The sequence below is a fragment of the Dama dama genome, chromosome 2 (genome assembly GCF_033118175.1).
Source record: "Dama dama isolate Ldn47 chromosome 2, ASM3311817v1, whole genome shotgun sequence".
Classification (NCBI taxonomy): domain Eukaryota; kingdom Metazoa; phylum Chordata; class Mammalia; order Artiodactyla; family Cervidae; genus Dama; species Dama dama.
This window is the reverse complement of record NC_083682.1, coordinates 8,249,536-8,269,695: the sequence shown is the minus strand read 5'-3', so window position 1 is coordinate 8,269,695 and position 20,160 is coordinate 8,249,536. Positions and strand designations below refer to the sequence as shown.

At 54.0% G+C, this 20,160-nt stretch overlaps 1 protein-coding gene across 2 annotated transcripts; it reads left to right on the top strand.

Annotated features, from left to right (window-relative positions):
• Positions 1-507: 507 nt before the first annotated feature.
• RPS6KA4 (ribosomal protein S6 kinase A4) lies at positions 508-14,573 on the top strand. 2 transcript variants are annotated; one of them, XM_061164596.1, is made up of 17 exons: positions 508-642; positions 747-818; positions 1,508-1,726; positions 1,804-1,919; positions 2,698-2,805; positions 3,025-3,105; positions 3,179-3,282; positions 3,376-3,526; positions 6,314-6,478; positions 9,468-9,596; positions 9,741-9,874; positions 9,969-10,062; positions 12,107-12,280; positions 12,361-12,555; positions 12,868-13,027; positions 13,212-13,375; positions 13,640-14,573. In XM_061164596.1, exons 1-17 carry the CDS (start codon positions 588-590, stop codon positions 13,832-13,834), a joined length of 2,316 nt encoding a protein of 771 aa, XP_061020579.1. In that variant the 5' UTR covers positions 508-587; the 3' UTR covers positions 13,835-14,573. The 2 variants fall into 2 exon arrangements, with proteins under 2 accessions (XP_061020579.1, XP_061020587.1); XM_061164604.1 differs by having other exon boundaries at positions 539-642; positions 747-772.
• Positions 14,574-20,160: the final 5,587 nt, after the last annotated feature.

Genomic DNA, 20,160 nt, shown 5'->3' with positions numbered 1-20,160 from the left:
CTATTTGCTGCAGTCAAGAAGTGATCAAGAAGAACCAGGCAAGAGGGTTGTGATCTGTATGAAGTTCCTCACTTTCACTGGTGGCTAAGAATTGGACAGAGCTGCCTGGCTGCCTTGGCGAGGAAGGTGGCTCTAAAGCACTGGAGTGGGACTCCCACCCCCTCCGGGCACAGCCTGTGGTGGACTTACCGCCCTGGGGCCGATACCTGGCTGGGGAGTGTCCGCCCCACAGAGGCTCCGGCTTATCCACAGACCCCAGGCATGGCTCCCAAGGGGGACTCCCGGGTCCCCAGGAGGGTCGCCCGGGGCCCCAGAGTGCACACTCCTGGCGGCAGCCCCCTGCGCCCGCGGGAGACCGGACCGCCCCCCCCCCCCCCCCGCCCCCGCGCGCCCACCCGCAGCCCGGGCGCTGTCACGTTCCAGCGCCTGACTCAGGCCGCGCGGGGCGGGGAGCCGGGAGGCGGCGCCGGCGCCCGCCTCGGCCCCGGAGGCGGCACCAGGAAGCTCCCGCCCCGGCCGGAGCCGCCATGTAACCGGCGCCGCCCGCCCCGGAGCCGAGCCGCGCGGGCCCCAGCGACCCGCCGGCCATGGGGGACGAGGACGAGGACGAGGGCTGTGCCGTGGAGCTGCAGATCACCGAAGGTGGGGCAGGGGGTGGCCCGGGGTGCCGGCCGGGTGATGGCTGGCCCGGCCGGCCGGGGAGGGTTCATGCACTGGCTGGGTTCATTTGCCCCCTGTGCCCACAGCCAACCTGACGGGGCACGAGGAGAAGGTAGGCGTGGAGAACTTCCAGCTGCTCAAGGTGCTGGGCACGGGAGGTGAGGACCCCTATCCACCGGCAAGTGCCCTCCCCCCTCAGGGTGCTCTGGGCCTGCCGCGCGGGCACACCCGCCTGGGTTGGGCCAGGCCACCAGCAATGCCCCCCACCCTCTCCCGGCATAGCCCGCCTTGCCTGCTTGGCCCTGCCCTGCCGGGGTTGGCATGCCCACTCCCAGGGCTGCTCCACATTGAGCAAGGTCCTCCCCGGATGTGCCAACACTCTTGGGGGCTTGCAGCCTACCCCCGTGCGATTTCACAGCTTCCCCCACCTTGCGAGATATGAGAGCCACCTTCCTCCACTTTGCAAACTCCCCACCTCGGGGCTGACTGTCCTTCCTCTGCCTGCCCACCCCTCTGCGTCCCCTCCCTGGCTTTGCATCCTCTAGACCTTCCCCAGGTCTGCACACGCTCCGCCCCCACCCTGTGCTGCAGGCCTCCGGGGAGTTGCATGCCCCCACCCCACCCAGCCTGGTTTGCACATCCCCTCCCTAGGTTTGCTGAGCACCCTCCCGGGGGTGTGCACGTCTTTGCCTTAGAAAGCGCTGCCAGCTTTGTGCACACCTGCCTCTCACCCCGGCTCCTTCCCCCACCTTGCACACCCTCCTGGGTGGGGGCGTCGCTACCCCCCCACCTTCGCACCCACCCTTCTGCTCATGGCCTACCTTCCGCCCACTCGCTGCCCCCACAGCCTACGGGAAGGTGTTCCTGGTGCGGAAGGCGGGCGGGCACGACGCGGGCAAGCTGTATGCCATGAAGGTGCTGCGCAAGGCAGCCTTGGTGCAGCGTGCCAAGACACAGGAGCACACACGCACCGAGCGCTCCGTGCTGGAGCTGGTGCGCCAGGCACCCTTCCTGGTCACGCTGCACTACGCCTTCCAGACTGACGCCAAGCTGCACCTCATCCTGGGTAAGGGCAGGCCCTGTGGGGGCAGGTGGGGCCACCCGTGGGGGCCGCTTCCCAATGTCCACTCCCACCCCCTCCAGACTATGTGAACGGCGGCGAGATGTTCACCCACCTCTACCAGCGCCAGTACTTCAAGGAGGCCGAGGTGCGCGTGTATGGGGGCGAGATCGTGCTGGCTCTGGAGCACCTGCATAAGGTGGGTGAGGACCCGGCCACCAGGCCATGGCCCTGGGGACTGGGTCCTGGCCTCTGGAGGGGCCTGTGAACCTGGCCGCCTCGGGCTTCCTGGGAGGGGGTGGCCGTAGGGTGAGGTCGGGGCGGCGGGGGGACTGGATCCACTTCCCCTAGCCTCCTGGGAGGAAGGCCTGGGTGCTGCCTGCTGGGGTCTCCTCCGCTGGGGGCTTTCCTCTCACGGGGAACTCTCACAGGCTGCTTCCTGGGGCCACGTTCACAGAACTTCCTCAAATGGAGACCTCATGCCTTGGTTCCTAGAGCTGTTGTGATTCGGGGCTCCTCACACGGCTTTCCTCCCAGGGGCCTCTCCGTGGTGTTTCTCCACCCCTTCCATGCTTTTTGGAAATTGATTGACTGATGGCGGTGCTGGGTCTTCATTGCTGCACTCGGGGGCTGCTCTTGGTTGCGGGGCTCAGGGTTCTCGATGCGGTGGCTTCTCTTGCTGCGGACTCAGCAGTTGCTGCCCACAGGCTTAGTTGCTCCACGGCATGTGGCACCTTCCAGGATCAGGGCTGGAAGCCTGTATTGGCAGGCGGATTCTTAACCACTGGACCATCAGGGAAGCCCCTATGCTGCTGCATCTTAAATGGCTTCTCCTGTCCAATGGCCCAGGCTCATCCTGCCCCCTACCCCACTGGAGAGCCCCTGCCCCAGGGCTCTGGTGCAGAACAGGAGCTGTAGGAGCGGTGGGTGGGGGGTGTCGGGGGAGGGACCCTCAGTGCCCTCTTCCCTCCTGCCAGCTGGGCATCATCTACCGAGATCTGAAGCTGGAGAATGTGCTTCTGGACTCCGAGGGCCATATTGTCCTCACCGACTTTGGGCTTAGCAAGGAGTTCCTGACAGAGGAGGTGAGTGAAGGGAGGTCTCAGCCTCCTGAACCCCCCACGCAGGCCTTCCCATCCTGGCTCCACCTTCACGCCTGGCTCTGCATTTCTGGGGGGGGGTGGTGCAGTAGCTCTGCCTTTGGGAAGTTCCCACTGCTCCAACTCTCACAAGTCCAGCGAGTCTTACTCTGGGCCATGGTGGGGGGCTGCTGGGTGCCCAAATGGGTCCTCTTGTCCTCCCAGAAAGAGCGGACCTTCTCCTTCTGCGGCACCATCGAGTACATGGCCCCTGAAATCATCCGCAGCAAGTCGGGCCACGGCAAGGTGGGTTGGCCCGGGGGTGGGGTGGAGAGAGGCGGGGGTGGCTGCAGGCCCTCACCCTGGCTCTGCCCAGCAGGCTGTAGACTGGTGGAGCCTTGGCATCCTGCTCTTCGAGCTGCTGACAGGGGCCTCACCCTTCACCCTGGAGGGCGAGAGGAACACGCAGGCAGAGGTGTCTCGGTGAGCAGAACTGGAAGCAGAGGGCGGCCGAGGAGCCTGGGCAGGGCTGGAGGGGGGGCTCGCTGCCCCTGACGCCCCCCCCAATCCTCCCAGACGGATCCTGAAGTGCTCCCCTCCCTTCCCCCCCCGGATCGGGCCAGTGGCACAGGACCTACTGCAGCGGCTACTCTGCAAGGACCCCAGGAAGCGACTGGGTGCAGGACCCCAGGGGGCACAGGAAGTTAAGGACCACCCCTTCTTCCAGGTGAGGCTCCTGGCTCACCCCCATAGCTCTCTACACACACTGGGGCTGGGCTACTGCTCTGGGCTGGGGGACTCTGGAGGGGTGGTTTGAGACTGGACAGTTTCACTTGATTTAGAAAACTTTGCAAGTAAAAAAAGCAGGCTTATCTTCTCATTCATCTCTATTAAAATTTGCCCTCGTGGGAAAGAATTCTAGGTTCATTGCCTGGCAGGACTGGCAGGGACTGGAGAATGGACTTTTCATGGGACAATTCAGAGAAGCAAGGTGATCTGCCAGAGATCACACAGTACAAATGTAGAGCTGGGAACAGACCCCAGGTCTACTGTCGGCCCGTCTCATGACTGTTAGCATCCGCTCAGGGTTTTGGTCTTCGTACCTGTATGGTGTGTGTGCCTATACTTCAGATGGATGTGTCTGAATCAGCCACATGGGATTTGTCCTAAGTAACTTGCACTCGGGTTAGAGTGCAGTGCAGAGTGAATTCTGTCCTTGTGAGCCCTCGCTGGTTTGGGCACTGTGTGTGGCCAGAGTCATTGCATAGCATGTGTGCATGCTCAGTTGCTCAGTCATGTCCCACTCTTTGCGACCCCCTGGACTGGAGCCCACCAGGCTTCTCTGTCCATGGGAGTGGGCTGCCATTTCCTACTCCAGGGGATCTTCCCGACCCAAGGATTGAACCCACGTCTCCTGCATTAACAGGCAGATTCTTTACACTGAGCCACCTGGAAAGCCCCCATTGCCTAGCAGGACCCTGTAACAGTGACTGTGTCTTGGCCCCTTGCTTGCATAATTTCATGCAAGCCTCAGAACCAACCTGATTATCCTTATCTTCACAGACAAGGAAACAGGTTCAGAAAAAGTGAAAGTGAAAGTTGCTCAGTCCTGTCTGACTCTTTGCGACCTCATGGACTATACAGTCCATGGTCAGAGAGGTTAGGTAATTTGCCCAAGATCACTGAGTGAACTGACAGAGCTCAGGTCTAGGTGGCCTGAAGGCCCATGCTCTGAAATGTCATGTTCTGTTTACACGTGGGTATTAAATTTGCCTTGTCTGATGTAGTAACAAAAGCGTCCATTTTGGGCACTTACTGTGGGCCAGGCACCCAGTTACCCTTGCTATGAATACCACCTCCTTGGATCTTCCCAGCAAGTACTGCCTGGAAGGGCCCTCAAAGAAGCTTTCTCAAACTGGAGTCTTAAGTGTCCACTTAAGGTGGACAGTTGGACATAATGGAAGGTGTTCCATTATGGGCAGAGTGACTGAGCAGTGTCAGTTTCCTTAAGTGAATTCCTCAGTCCACCCTGAGTGCATCCTGGGCCCTGGGTGCTTGGGAGCAGGTGAACCACTTGTCAAACTAGAGAGCTCCCACCCCTCCCCAGGTCTTTTGAGGCCTGATGCTATTTTCCCTTCTCTTGAGACAACCTCTTTGCTGATAGCAATGCTGAGGTCCCTGGTGCCAGAACTGGGGCCCTTAAGCCCAAGCCATGCCTCTAGGCTGCATGTGACAATATGTGCACTGAAGATGGTGATATCTGTGGAATAGAGTCTGGCTTCTAGAACAGAGATTGGAATGAATGGTAGTCTAAAAAAGATAGAGATCTATCTGTCTGTCTGTCTGCCTGTTTATCTATCTACATAAAAGAAATCCAGAGATCAGCAGTCTAGGGCTGCTATGGTGTCGTCAAGGAGCCAAGCTTGATTTTTTCTTTTTAAATGCTCCTTCATTTTTAGCACGTAGCCTCCATTCACAGGGCTTTCCAGGTGGCGCTAGTGGTAAGGAGCCCATCTGTCAATGCAGGAGACATAAGAGATGCGGGTTCAATTCCTAGGTCAGGAAGATCTGCTGGAGGAGGGCATGGCAGTCCACTGCAGTATTTTTGCCTGGAGAATCCGATGGATAGGGGAGCCTAGTGAGCTATAGTCCGTGGGGTCACAAGAGTTTGACATGCCTGAGCACTAACACTACACTACAGTCTGCATTCCCACGGTTGCCTCCTGGTATCAAAATGACTGCTAGACCTCTTGCTCTCTAGGTGGGAAGCATGAGGACGAAGGAGGGAAGGGTAAAAAGGGTACTTAACAACTGGTCCCCCTCCTCTTCAGGCTCTTTCTCTGGATTCCTCCCTCATAATTTTTGCTTACAAGTAATTGGTCACTGCTAACTGTAAGGAAGTTTGTAAAATACTAGTTTTTAGTTTGTACATTGGTTCCTGAAATAAAATAGGGGCTATAGTCCCAAGAATGACAAAGAGAATGGGTGTTGGACAGGCAACAAGAACAAGCTATGCCATACTAGTTTAAACATAAAAAGGAGTGTTTTAGCTACCATAAATGAAAAGTCAGGAAAAACGGTCTAATTTCAGGCAAGGATGGATCCAGGTGCTGAGTCTATATTATTAGGGATTTCTTAGTTTGTCTCTTGCTTCTGCTTTTCTGCCTGGGCCTTTCATCACGAGACACTGAGGGGACCACAGCAGTTCCAGACCCATATCCTCCCAGATTTAAGTCCAGCAGAAGAAAGAGATTTTTTTTTTTTTTTGCATACCAGTTCTATTAAAAGTCCGAGAATTGGCTGAGTGTGGTGGAGGGGTGGTTCTCCAAGGGAAACAGGGATCCTGTTATCAGAGGAAGGGAAACAGAAGCTGGGAGGCAGGAAGAACAGCTCTGCACACAAGTGCCAGGGAGACCTTTGCCTCACTGAGGAGCTGCCCCGTGAGGGTGGCCCGACTGGACAGTGTTTCCACTTCCTGCCCTTTGATCCCTTATCTTTCATTCCTTTTCTCCAGGGTCTGGACTGGGCTGCTCTGGCTGCTAGGAAGATTCCAGCCCCATTCCGACCCCAGATCCGCTCGGAGCTGGATGTGGGCAACTTTGCAGAGGAATTTACCCGACTGGAGCCTGTCTACTCACCCCCTGGCAGCCCCCCACCTGGGGACCCTCGCATCTTCCAGGTGAGTGAGAGCTCATGGGACCACAGATGCAGGGGAAGTGGGGTGCTGCTGCTAGCCTAAGCCTCGGCTGACCTGTGGACACTACATAGCCCTGTGTCCTGAGGGGGACTCAGCATCTCCCTTGCTCTCCATTCATGACGAACTTCGAATTGTCAGTCATCGAGACTGCCTTGGCAGGACACATCTTTGAATTTCCTGGTATCTTGAAATTTCATGTCGATTTCCCTTCTCCATCATCTCTCTTTATTGTTAGGTAAAACTATTGTTTTAAGGGGACACCTAGGAAGAGATGCTTTGTTTATACTGTGGCATACCATATCACATTCCTGGGGATACAGGCCCCCTCTACCCAGTTTTAGAAGCTTAGGCCTGTTGGACAAGTCCAAGCTCCTTTGCTTGGTATACAAGGCCTTGCATGATGTGGTCTTTTTTTTTTAAACTTTCTCTTTTTTATTGGAATATAGCCAAATAACAATGTTGTGATAGTTTCAGTTGGACAGCAAAGGGACTCAACTATACATATGCATGTATCCACTCTCCCCCAAACTCCCCTCCCATCCAGGCTGCCACCTAACATTGAGCAGAGTTCCCTGTGCTATACAGTAGGTCCTTGTTGGTTATCCATTTTAAATATAGCAGTATATACATGTCAATTTCAAACTCCCTTGTTGTTGCTCAGTTGCTAAATCATGTCTGACTCTTTGCAACTCCATGGACTGCAGCACACCAGGCTTCCCTATCCTCCACTATCTCCTGGAGTTTGCTCAAACTCATGTCCATTGAGTTGGTGATGCCATTCATCCTCTGTTGCCCCCTTCTCCTCATGCCTTCAGTCTTTCTCAGCATCAGGATCTTTTCTAACAAGTTGGCTCTTCGCATCAGGTGCCCAAAGTATTGGAGCTTCAGCTTCAGCATCAGTCCTTCCAATCAATTTTCTTTAGGATTGACTGGTTTGATCTCCCTGCTGTCCAGGGGACTCTCAAGAGTCTTCTCCAGCACCACAGTTTGAAAGTACCAATTCTTTGGTGTTCAGCCTTCCTTATGGTCCAACTCTCACATCCGTATATGACTACTGGAAAAACCATAGCTCTGACTATATGGACCTTTGTCAGCAAAGTGATGTCTCTGCTTTTAATACGCTGTCTAGGTTTGTCATAGGTTTTCTTCCAAGGAGCAAGCGTCTGTTAATTTCATGGCTGCAGTCACCATCTGCAGTGATTTTGGAGTCCAAGAAAATGAAATCTGCCACTGTTTCCATATTTTCCCCATTTATTTTCCATGAAGTGATGGGACCAGATGCCATGATCTTAGTTTTCTGAATGTTGAGTTTTAAGCCAGTTTTTTTATTCTCCTCTTTTACCTTTATCAAGTGGCTCTTTAGTTCCTTTTTTCTTTCTGCCATTAGGGTGGTATCATCCTCATATCTGATGTTGTTGATATTTCACCATGCAATCTTGATTCCAGCTTTTGATTCATCCAGCCCGGCATTTTGCATGATGTGCTCTGCATATAAGTTAAATAAACAGGGTGACAATATACAGCCTTGACGTACTCCTTTCCCAATTTTGACCCAGCCCGTTGTTCTGTGTCTGGTTTTCCCTAACTATCCCTTTTTCCCACCTTCCCCCGCTGGTAATCAGAAGTTCATTCACTAAGTCTGTGAGTCTGTTTCTGTTGTGTAAATCAGTTCATGTGTATATGATGTTGGTCTTTGCTCAGTACTCTCTGTTATTTCACCTGGTGCTCCAGCACCTTGGAACTTCTCAGAGGTTCCAAAACATACTTCTGTACCTTTGCACATGCAGTTTTCCCCCATGTGGAGTTCTTTCCCTACAGTTGCCAACCTGGCAAAATTCAAGCCTCGTTGTCCAGCGCTGCCCTGTGAGAAGACTTCCTTGCTCCTCTGGCCCTAGGTTGCCCTTTTCTTGGGCACCAGCCCTCTGAAGACAAAACCTCCTTCTGAGCAATTTGTCAGGTTGTATACTGACACTGACGGAGACCACCTCGCCTGGTCTGAAACTCTCAGAGGGCAGGGACTATGTGTTTAATTTCTGTGTCCCTAGGTCCAGCTTGGGGTCATGGCTGGGTAGGACGCGGTCCATAAATAGTAAATAATAGGCCAGTATCAACTATGGATGGATCAGTCCCCTCTGTGAAGCTCTCACAAGTGACAGCTCTGTGCTTGAATATCCCTCGATCTATTGGGATCTATCTTTGATCTCACAGTCCTAATGAGCAAGTTTTCTTGCTAATCGATGGTTACTTTCTTTCTTTTTTTTTTTTGATGGTTACTTTCATTCATTCATTTAATGATTCAAAAATATATACTGAGTGCCTTCAAAGTGCCAGTCACTGACTTGGGTACTGGGGACATACCAACAAACTTAATAGACAAAAATCCCACCTGTGTGCATCCTAGTTAGGACTGCATACAGTGGCGCTGTGTTTTTAGGAGAAAATAACACATCCTTAAAATTACCCTTGAGAATTCCTTGAATTGCCAGGACATGGATCCTTAGGAAAGGCAAAAACATTTCCTCAGTAGCCCCCCTTGCAGAGGAGGCCAAAGTTTGATTTGAAAGTAATAAGGACTTTTTGTTCTGAGTGGGTAGAGCTGAATTCTAAGCTAAGCATGTGTGATACCAGGCCACAGTTCTTTCATTCATTCAGCCCATAATATTCTGGGCCATTACGTTGTGCCAGATGATGGCCTTGGCACTTGGGGGACCACTGTGATGAGAAAGGTGGAGTCCCAGACTGCTGAGGGGATAGACCTGGTTCCAAGGGATCACAGACCAAGGTGGAATAAAAATGTCCACAACAGCCTGTGTACACCGAGATGCAAAAGCAACACCCCCAACTCCCTACTGCAGGGTCTTTCCTCTGCCCCCTGCCCTCCTTCCGGCTGGGTCTGGGCCTTCAGGGGCTCCTTCTGCACCTCCAGCCCCCGGATGCCCATCCAGCCCTGACAACCCTCCTCCTCCACCAGGGATACTCCTTCGTGGCGCCATCCATCTTGTTTGACCGCAACAATGCGGTGATGACCGATGTGCTGGAAGCGTCTGGCGCTGGAGACCGGCCCGGCCCGGCGGCGTTGGCCAGGAGTGTCATGATGCAGGTGGATCGGGCCAGGGTGGGGAGAAGAGGGCGTGGGGACTCCAGACCTGTCTTTACCAGGCGCACAAGGAGCCTCTCCGAGGTGGGGCGTGGCATAGCCGCAAGGCTCCGGCTACGACCTCTGACGCTTATCCTTCGCCCCCAGGACTCGCCCTTCTTCCAGCAGTACGAACTGGACCTGCGGGAACCCGCGTTGGGCCAGGGTAGTTTCTCCGTGTGCCGCCGCTGCCGCCAGCTACAGAGCGGCCAAGAGTTCGCGGTCAAGATCCTCAGTCGCAGGTGGGCGGGCCCGGGGCGGGCGGAGTCCGGCAGAGCGGACTCGGGGAGGGTGGGGCCGGAGGTGCTCATCTGACCCCGCCTGCCCTGCCCCCAGGCTGGAGGAGAACACTCAGCGCGAAGTGGCTGCCCTGCGGCTGTGCCAGTCGCATCCCAACGTGGTGAAGCTGCACGAAGTGCATCACGACCAGGTGACGCCTTCCTGGGCTGGGGCGGAGCGCAGGGGTGCTGGAGGCTGCCTGAGGAGGGCGGGGAGGGGGCGGGGAGGCGGGCAGGAGGCGGGGCCTGAGCGCGCCGTGGGAGGGGCCTGAGGACCTGGAGGTGAGGGAGGCGGGATTATGGTAGCTCAGCAGGTAAAGAAGTCGCCTGCAATTCAAGAGATTCCTGTTCGATTCCTGGGTCGGGAAGTTTCCTTGGAGAAGGGATAGGCTACTCCAGCGTCTTTGGCTTCCCTGGTGGCTCAGACGGTAAAGAATCCGCCTGCCATGTGGGAGACCTGGGTTTGATTCCTGGGTTGGGAAGATCCCCTGAAGAGGGCATCCCACTCCAGTATTCCTGCCCGGAGAATCCCCATGGACAGAGGATCCTGGCTACAGGCTACATATGTATAAAGAGTCAGACACGACTGAGGGACTAAGCACCTAGGAGGGCCTGAGGACTCGAAGGCGGATATGGGAATGGACAAGGGAACAGAGCAGGGGGACGATTTTTGCGTGTGGGTTTTAAGGTGGCCACAACAGTTTGTGTGTGGATCACAACAAATTGGAAAATTCTTAAAGAGTTGGGAGTACCAAACCACTTTACCTGCCTCCTGAGAAATCTGTATGCAGGTCAAGAAACAACAGTTAGAATCGGACATGGAAAAACGGACTGGTTCCAAATTGCGAAAGGAGTACAGCAAAGCTATATATTGTCACCCTGTTTATTTAACTTATATGCAGAGTACATCATGCAAAATGTGGGCTGGATGAAGCACAAGCTGGAATCAAGATTGCCGGGAGAAATATCAATAATAACCTCACATATGCAGATGACACCACCTTTATGGTAGAAAGCGAAGAACTGAGGAGCCTCTTGATGAAAGTGAGAGAGGAGAGTGAACAAAGCAGGCTTAAAACTCAACATTCAAAAAATGAAGATCATGGCATCAGGTCCCATCACTTCATGGCACATAGATGGGGGAACAATGGATACAGTGACAGACTTTATTTTCTTGGGCTCCAAAATCACTGCAGATGGTGTCTGCAGCCATGAAATTAACAGATGCTTGCTCCTTGGAAGAAAAGCTATGACAAACCTAGACAGCATATTAAAAAAGCAGACATTACTTTGCCGACAAAGGTCCATCTAGTCAAAGCTATGGTTTTTCCAGTAGTCATGTATGGATGTGAGAGAAAGCTGAGTGCTGAAGAGTTGATGCTTTTGAACTGTGGTGTTGGAGAAGACTCTTGAGAGTCCCTTGGACTGCAAGGAGATCAAACCAGTCAATCCTAAAGGAAATCAATCCTGAATATTCATTGTAAAGACCGATGCTGAAGCTGAAGTTCTAATCCTTTGGCTACCTGATTCGAAGAACTGACTCATTGGAAAAAACCCTGATGCTGGTAAAGATTGAAGGCAAGGGGAGAAGGGGACAACAGAGGATGAGATGGTTGGACGGCATCACTGACTTGATGGACATGAGTTTGAGCAGACTGCAGGAGTTGGTGATGGACAGGGAAGCCTGGAGTGCTGCAGTTCATGGGGTCGCAAAGAGTCGGACACGACTGAGTGACTGAACTGAACTTTAAGGTGGCCAAAGGGACTGCTGCTGCTGCTAAGTCGCTTCAGTCGTGTCCAACTCTTCGTGATCCTGTGGACCGAAGCCCGCCACGTCCTCTGTCGGTAGGATTCTCCAGGCCCAAGAATACTGGAGCGGATTGCCATGCCCTCCTCCAGGGGATCTTCCCCACCCAGGGATCCAACTCTGTTACCTCCCTTGCATTGGCAGGCGGGTTCTTTACTACTAGCACCACCTGGGAAGGAAAACAGTATGGGGTAGAGCCGCAAGCGAGTCCTAAGGTGGTTCTTGGGGGGTGGGGGGTGGGGTGGGAGGGTGGTAGTCTTGAGATCGGAATTGAACGTGGAAGGCGCCTGAAACTGGGGGAGGGGCTCGATGGTGACCTCGGGGAAGGATCTGGCGGGCGGGTGGGGTCTCGGTAGGCGGTGACCCCAGCCCGTCGCCCTGCCCCGCAGCTGCACACGTACCTGGTCCTGGAGCTGCTGCAGGGCGGGGAGCTGCTGGAGCACATCCGCAAGAAGCGGCACTTCAGCGAGTCCGAGGCGAGCCAGATCCTGCGCAGCCTCGTGTCGGCCGTGAGCTTCATGCACGAGGAGGCGGGCGTAGTGCACCGCGACCTGAAGCCCGAGGTGAGCGCGGGGCCTCAGCGCACCGGGAGGGCCTCGGCGCGGAGGGCCTGGTTCTGACGGCCGCCTCACCACCCTCGTAGAACATCCTGTACGCCGATGACACGCCCGGGGCCCCGGTGAAGATCATCGACTTCGGGTTCGCGCGCCTGCGCCCGCAAAGCCCCGCAGGGCCCATGCAGACGCCCTGCTTCACGCTGCAGTACGCGGCCCCCGAACTGCTGGCCCAGCAGGGCTACGACGAGTCCTGCGACCTCTGGAGCCTCGGCGTCATTCTGGTATGGGACGGCATCTCTGAGGGGATGTCAGGGTCCTCCGAGGCTGGGGACAGCAGTCCTCTTGGTGGGGGGGCAGCATTTGGTCTGAGGCTGGGATCAGAAGATGCCCTGATACACAGGCGGGGTAGCTCTGGTGCTGGGGTCTAGTCATCCTACTTTGATGGGTAGAGTTCATCACCCACGGGCCTCAGGTGTTAGCCTCTTGGAGAGAGTGCATGGTCCTGTGGTGGGCTGAATCAGTCTCCTGCCTCCATTGGCCTCCTAGTCTGGGCTGGTCTCACTTTTCACTTGTCCCCCTGCCCCCACCCCTAGTACATGATGCTGTCGGGCCAGGTCCCCTTCCAGGGGGCCTCAGGCCAAGGCGGGCAGAGCCAGGCGGCGGAGATCATGTGCAAGATCCGCGAGGGGCGCTTCTCTCTTGACGGGGAGGCCTGGGAAGGCGTGTCTGAGGAAGCCAAGGAGCTGGTCCGAGGTGTGGAGCTGGAGGTCACAGGTTATGGTTGGGGAGGGAGAGGCCATGGGGTCGTTATGGGGCAAGGAGTGCCCCCGGGTCAGGTGTCCCGGTGGGGGGCTTGTCGGGGAGGAGAGTGGGGCTGCTCTCTCTGGGGTGCAGCCTCTACACGCGGCCCGCTAACGCTGCCCCGCCCCGCCTCCAGGGCTCCTGACTGTGGATCCCGCCAAGCGGCTGAAGCTCGAGGGGCTGCGGGGCAGCTCATGGCTGCAGGACGGCAGCGCGCGCTCCTCGCCTCCGCTGCGGACGCCGGACGTGCTGGAGTCCTCGGGGTCCGCTGTGCGCTCCGGGCTCAACGCCACCTTCATGGTGAGGGGCGGGGCCTTCGGGGGGCGGGGCCTGATTCGGGGGGCGGGGCCTCCGGAAGGCGACTCCGCGGAGTCCTGCCAGGTTGAGGTCCGCGGAGTCCAGACCCGTGACCTGCGGAGGCCTTGAGCTTCTGAGAGGCTGTGGAGGCCAAAGACCTGTTGGACCTGACCTAGTGGGATGGGAAGGAGGGCCTGGGACGGGGCCAAAGCCGGGATCTGGAAGTCGAGGCCAGGCCGGTGGGACTCACCCTTTCCTTTCCGCCAGGCGTTCAACAGGGGCAAACGCGAGGGTTTCTTCCTGAAGAGCGTGGAAAACGCGCCGCTAGCCAAGCGGCGGAAACAGAAGCTACGGAGCGCCGCCACGTCCCGCCGCGTCTCCCCCGCTCCCGCCGCCCCGGGCCGGGCCCCGGCTGCCAAGGGAGGCCCCCGACGAGCCAATGGCCCCCTACCCCCCTCCTAGCCCCTGCCCTTGTGATCCCCGCCTCCCCCGTTGTGTCTGTGATCTAGGAGGCCGGCTCACTGCCTCCTGCATCGGCGCCGCCCCCCTCCCCAGGATTGTTACCCTTCTCCCCCCCATTCCCCCTCCCTACCCCCAGACAGAGCAGAAGTATTTTTATAAGCAGAGAATTCTTTTTTAAAAAATGTCTTACCAGATTACAGTTAGAGATGCAGGGAAGGAGGGGGCCTGCTGGGGAGTGGGGTGTGGGGCCCTCTGCCAAGACACTGCGTCATCTGGTGGAAGGCCCTTCTACCCCAAGGGGCTGCTCCGGTTGGGAAGGGCTCCTGCATTTCTAAGCACTGAGTTGCCACAGGGAGAAACTGGGACCTCTCCCCTGCCCTCCCCTGAGGACCTGCTCTTGGGAGGGGGCACCTCTCAAGCTGTCACTTTATGGACTGTCTGTGCAATTACGTCCACCAAAGACCTGTGTTGGGGGGGGCGCTCAGCGAGAGGCCATGGGGGACCCCCTGAAGTATTTCTGCCTCACTTTATGTCACCTGCTTCCCCCTATTGGGGCTAAGTTAGGAGGTAGGCGACCCTCCCTAAAAGGGGCGGCCCCTTCTCATCCGTCCCCTCCCCTTTGGCACAGCTGCCCCTAGCTGGGGGGTGGGGCCTTGGGGGTCTGGGCTGGGCTTCCACAGTCACTGCCTCCGCCCATACAGGCTGTGCCTTTGACTTTAAAATAAAAGTCTACTCAGTGCTGTGTGGCACCTATGTTTGTATGTGTGGGGGGTGTGGAGGCAGAGGTCTGGGGACTCAATTCCAGGCGTTGGGCCCTTGGGCCTCAAAGAGGAGGGACAGGGCAGACCCTTCTGGATAAGATGATACCCTTTGTCCTTGGTGTTTTTCAAATTTATTTTTAATTGGAGGATAATTGCTTTACAATTTGTGCTGGTTTCTCTGTACAACAACGTGAACCAACCATATGTATACATATATCCCCTCCCTCTGGAGCCTCTCTCCTACCCTTTCCATCCCACCCGACTAGGTCATCCCAGACCATTGAGCTGAGCTCCCTGTGTTATAGAGCAGCTTTCCACTAGCTGTTTTACACGTGGTGATGTATAGATGTAGATGCTACTTTCTCAATTTTTCGCACCCTCTCCCTCCCCCACTGTGTCCACAAACCTGTTCTTTACATCTGCATCTCTATTCCTGCCCTGCAAATAGGTTCATCAGTACCATTTTTCTAGACTCCATATATATGCATTACTATATGATATTTTTCTGACTTCACTCTATGACAGACCCTAGGTCCATTCACCTCTCTACAACTGACTCAGTTTTGTTCCTTTTTATGACTGAGTACTATTCCACTGTATACATGTACCACAACTTCTTTATACATTCATCTGTTGATGGACTTCTGGGTTGCTTCCATATCCTGACTAGTGCTACAGTGGGCACTGGCGTACATGTGACTTTTTGAGTTATGGTTCTCTCAGGGCATATGCCCAGAGTGGGATTGCTGGGTCACATGGTAGTTTTATTCCTAATTTTTTTTTTTAAAGGAATCTCCATACTGTTCTCCATAGTGGTTTTCCCACCAACAGTGCAAGAGGTTTCCCTTTTCTCCACATCCTCTCCAGCATTTATTTTTTGTAGATTTTTTTTATGATGGCCATTCTAACTGATGTGAAGTGATTGATAGCTTATTATAGTTTTGACTTGCAGTTCTCCCTTGGACAGCAAGGAGATCAAACCAGTCAGTCCTAAAGGAAATCAACCCTGAATATTCATTGGAAGGACTGATGCTGAAGCTTAAAGCTCCAATACTTTGGCCGCCTGATATGAAGAGCCGACTCACTGGAAAAGATTCCGATGTTGAGAAAGATTGAGGGCAAGAGGAGAAGAGGGGGGACAGAGGATGAGTATGGTTGGATGGTATCACTGACTCAATGGACATGAGTTTGAGCAAACTCCAAGAGAAAGTGGAGGACAGGGAAGTCTGGCGTGCTGCAGTCCGTGGGGTTGCAGTGGGTTGGACATGGCTTAGAGACTGAACAACAATAATAAGCAATGTTGAGGATCTTTTCATGTGTTTGTTGCCATCTGTATGTCTGTTCTTGGCTTTTGACATGAGGGTCAAACAGTCATTTTAGGTGTTTATCTGACAGCTCTGCTGTGTATCATTTAGGATTCTCCTGGTTTTAAGTAGAGGAAAACCCAACCTAAACTTGCTTCAGCAGAACAGGAGTTTTAGGCTTTTTGAACTACACAATCCAGGGGTCGCTTCAGGCAAGGCCTGAAAGTGAAAAAGTGAAAGTGAACGTGTTAGTCGCTTGGTCCTCTCTGACTCTGAACCTCACACACTGTAACCTGCCAGGCTCCTCTGTCCATGGGATTCTCAGGCAAGAACACTGGAGTGGGTTGCTGTGCCTTCCTCCAGGGGATCTTCCCCACCCAGGGATTGAACTGATCGGGATGCAAACATATGATCAAGACTCAGCTTCCCAGTCTCAGCTTTTTATTCTGTGTGTGTGTGTTTTGGTGTTGCTACAGACTGGATGGCTTCCCCTTTGGCCCCAAGATGGGGGGCAGGTGCTCCAAGTTGCTACAAACTGAAATCTAGTAATAAAGAGAATCTTTATTCCCAGCAGGAATCCTGAGGTGTATTCTGATGGATCCATGTACTCTGGGAGGTCAGAGGCCTACCCTGAACCAATCACTGCGGCCTGGGCTGCAGTGCTGATTGGCTTAGATCTGGGTCATGGATTCCCCTCTGCAAGCTCATGGGGAGGACTATCCTTTGGTGATCCTTAGAGAGAGGTCAGTCAGACAGGGCTTGGTGCCTGTCAGGGAGGGAGAGGAGCAGAAAAGCAGCTCATACCCCTGGCCCTGGCAGTGAACAGAGTGTGGTCCTCTCAGGGGGCCCGAGACTGCCCCTGTGTGATCCCTGCTGGGTGGTTGTGGCTGTGGGGCAGTTTGGCCCGAGCACCTCTGTGCCCCCCAGTGCAGGGCTCTTTGTCCGCATGGTGCAGTTGTCCTGAGAGCCGCCCCCCGCTTGGGCTGCTTCAGGCCTTCTCTCCCCATAGTCACCCTGCGGGGTCATCTCAGGGTGGACCTTTCCCCTCCTGTTCTGAAGTTTGCCCCTTAGAGAAGGAAGTAACTGGAGGCATGGGGATGGGAGCTGGGTAAAGCTGAGTGAGCCTGATGGGCAGGTGGGACCCCACGGGTGTGAATCAAGGGCCATTGGGGTGTGAGGACACCCAACTGTACCCCATCCTATGGGTCTGAAGGAGGAGGGAGGGGCCCAGGAGAAGGGCTTGGGGAGGGGAGGGGAAGGCATTCCTAATTCTGACTCTTGTTTTATGGACTGTGTGACTTGAGTAAGCCACCTAACACCCCCCAAGTTTCCCCATTTGTCAAAAGGGAGTCTTGTGACTGTTAGGATGAACCAGAGCAGTGGTTCCCAACCTTTTTGGCAGGAAAGGGGACCGATTTCGTGGAAGACAATTTTTCCATGGACCAGGTAGGGGAAGGTTTCAATTTTGCCTGCTGCTCACCTCCTGCTGTGTGACCCTGTTCCTAATCAGGCCATGGACCGGTACTGGTCCCTGGCCCAGAGGTTGAGGACCCCTGAACTAGAGAATGTGTGCAAGTGGGGTCATTTGATCATCAGCATTTACTGAGACTGACTGAGGTCTTCCAGTACTCAGGGACCACACTGAACACTCTGCACGGGTGATCTCCTTGTCTCCACACAGCTCGCTGATGAAGAAAGCACTGTTTCCATTCAAGAGGTGAGAAAAGTGGACCTCAGTGAAGGTCAACAGCTTCCTCAAGGTCACTGACCTAGTTGTGCCTTCCATCCCAGTGGTCCAATTTCAGACTCCCCTCAACCATAGGAGTTCTGCAGTGAGGATGGGCTTTAATTTTACCCCAAGGCTGGATGTTTGGATTGTTTAAAGCTTTGTTTCTCTCATAAATGGTGTGGAGACAAGTTTGTACATAAATCTGTGCATTAAAAAAAATAGCTTTATTGAGGGAATTTCCCGGTGGTCCAGGGGTTAGGACTTGGTGCTTACACTACTGGGGTCTGGATTCAATCTGTGGTCAGGGAACTATTAATAAGATCCTGCAAGCTATAAGGTTTGACAAAAAAAAACTTGATTGAGATATAATTTTTAATTGAGAGACAATTAATATACCATATTATTCACCCATTTGAGAGCACATTTCAATGATTTTTTTTTTTTGACACTGGCTCATGGCTTGTGGGATCTTAGTCCCTTGACCAGGGATTGAACCCAGGCCCTGGCAGTGAAAGTGCCAAGTCCTAATCACTGGACTGCCAAGGTATTCCCCAGTGATTTTTAGAATAATCAGGGTTGTATATCTATCATTGCAACCTAGTTTTAGGACACTTCTTTCACCTTCAAAATAAACTCTGTACCCACTGGCAGTCATTCTCCCTTTTCCCTCCATCTTCCAGCCCTAGGCAGACATCCATCTAAACTTGTTTTGTAGATTTGCCTACATACTTTGATATATGCTTTGAAATATACTTTCAAATAGCCATTCACAAATGTACTGGCATACAGTCTCAGAAGCAGGGTATGAAAATGTCCCATTATAAACTCATGAGCCTGGAGTGTTATCACTCAGTGATAAAACCATTGCTGCTTTGATGCATAAAAAAATAGTCGGTTACCTTCAGTTTCCTTACCCTTCATTTATTTCACACAACTCACAGTCACCCTAAGAAAGAGGTCTTTCTAGTCTCATTTCTTGGGACTCAGGATGGGAGTAAGCCCAAGGAGGGAGCCTGTTGGATGGAAAGTGCTGGGGTTCAGAGGCATGAGCAGCTTTGGTTTGAGTCCTGCCTCTGCCCCATGTAGTCAGGGAGTCAGCAGGGCAGACAGGAGACTTGGGCCGTTGTCAGGACAGGGTGTGAGCCAGCAGAGTGGGCGGGGAGAGGGCGGCCATGGCAGAGAGGTGGGGAGCCCAAAGGCAAGTGATCAAGGCCTGCGGTCTGGCAGCCTGCTTCTGCACCTTGACTTTGGCCTTGACTTTGGCTTCTGACCAGGTCAGCCTTATGTGGAGGTTGTCTCTTTCTAGAGAGCTAGAAGGGCTCGCCTTTCTACACTGGACCTCTAATCCCATTCTTTTCCTATATTTACAGGGAAGCCCGGTGTGCTGCAGTTCATGGGGTCGCAAAGAGTCGGACATGACTTTAGCGACTGAACAATTTATTTGGCTGCTCCAGGTCTTGATTGCGGCACTTGGCTCTTCTGTCGTGGGTATGGGCTTCTCTCTAGTTGTGGCACATGGGCTTAGCTGCCCCAGGCTTAGTTGTCTCATGACATGTGGTATCTGAGTTACCCGACCAGGGATTGAACCCTCATCCCCTGCACTGGAAGGAGGATTCTTAACGACTGGACCACCTGGGAAGTCCCCTAGTTTCATGTTTCACTCTTATATGGCCTCAGAGGGCAAGCTTGAGCTCCCAGTTCTGTTAAAATCCTGATGCTTCTGAGAAGGCCTGGGAGCCCATAAGTGTTCACCTCCTTCCAAGTTACTGTTAATCAACAGCTGGTAGAACTGGAGTTGGGATGCCGGCTTTTAGTCTGTGCCCCACACGCACCATTTGACCCCTCCTTACGTTCCTTGCATGTCTCAATAAGAATATTCCACAATAATGTATTAGGGGACTTCCCTGGTGGTCCAGGGGTTAAGAATCTGCCTACCAGGGCTTCCCGGATGGCTAGTGTTAAAGAATCCGCCTGCCAATGCAAGGGACACGGGTTCAGTCCCCGGTTCGGGAAGATTCCACATGCCGCAGGGCTACTAAGCCCATGTACTACAACTACTGAAGCCTGCACTCCAGAGCCTCTGCTCTGCAACAAGAGAAACTGCCACAATGAGAAGCCCACACACTGCAGCTAGGGAATAGCCCCCTGCTCGACTCACTGGAGAAAGCCCACACGCAGCAATGAAGACCCAGCATAGCCGCCCACCCCCACAAAATGTAGCAGGGATTGCGAATGCCAGTACCTGGCCTATAGAGACTTAGTTTTTCAGGGGAGGGAACAGCACTTGTTTTAAAATTAGAAAATGCATGTGAAAGCCTGGATATTTGACTTTTACTGATGGCCTGGTCAGCTGGAGCAGAATCGTGTTGCCTCATAGAGAGGGCCCCCACTTTCTGGTTTGCCCCAGTCCCTACCACTCTCTATTGCTCACACCAGCTGTGTCCCTCCTTTATCTTTCTGAGCCCTCTAAGTATCTGAGTTCGCAATTCCAAAATGAATAGTCTCCTTCCACATTTTTTTGTGCAGCAAAAA

Bases quoted from the DNA above. Each gene is read 5' to 3' on its own strand.
- RPS6KA4 (XM_061164596.1), top strand. From the start codon at position 588: ATGGGGGACGAGGACGAGGACGAGGGCTGTGCCGTGGAGCTGCAGATC. The intron at 643-746 runs GTGGGGCAGGGG...CTGTGCCCACAG, and splicing joins GGAGCTGCAGATCACCGAAG to CCAACCTGACGGGGCACGAG. The intron at 13,028-13,211 runs GTGTGGAGCTGG...CCCCGCCTCCAG, and splicing joins AGCCAAGGAGCTGGTCCGAG to GGCTCCTGACTGTGGATCCC.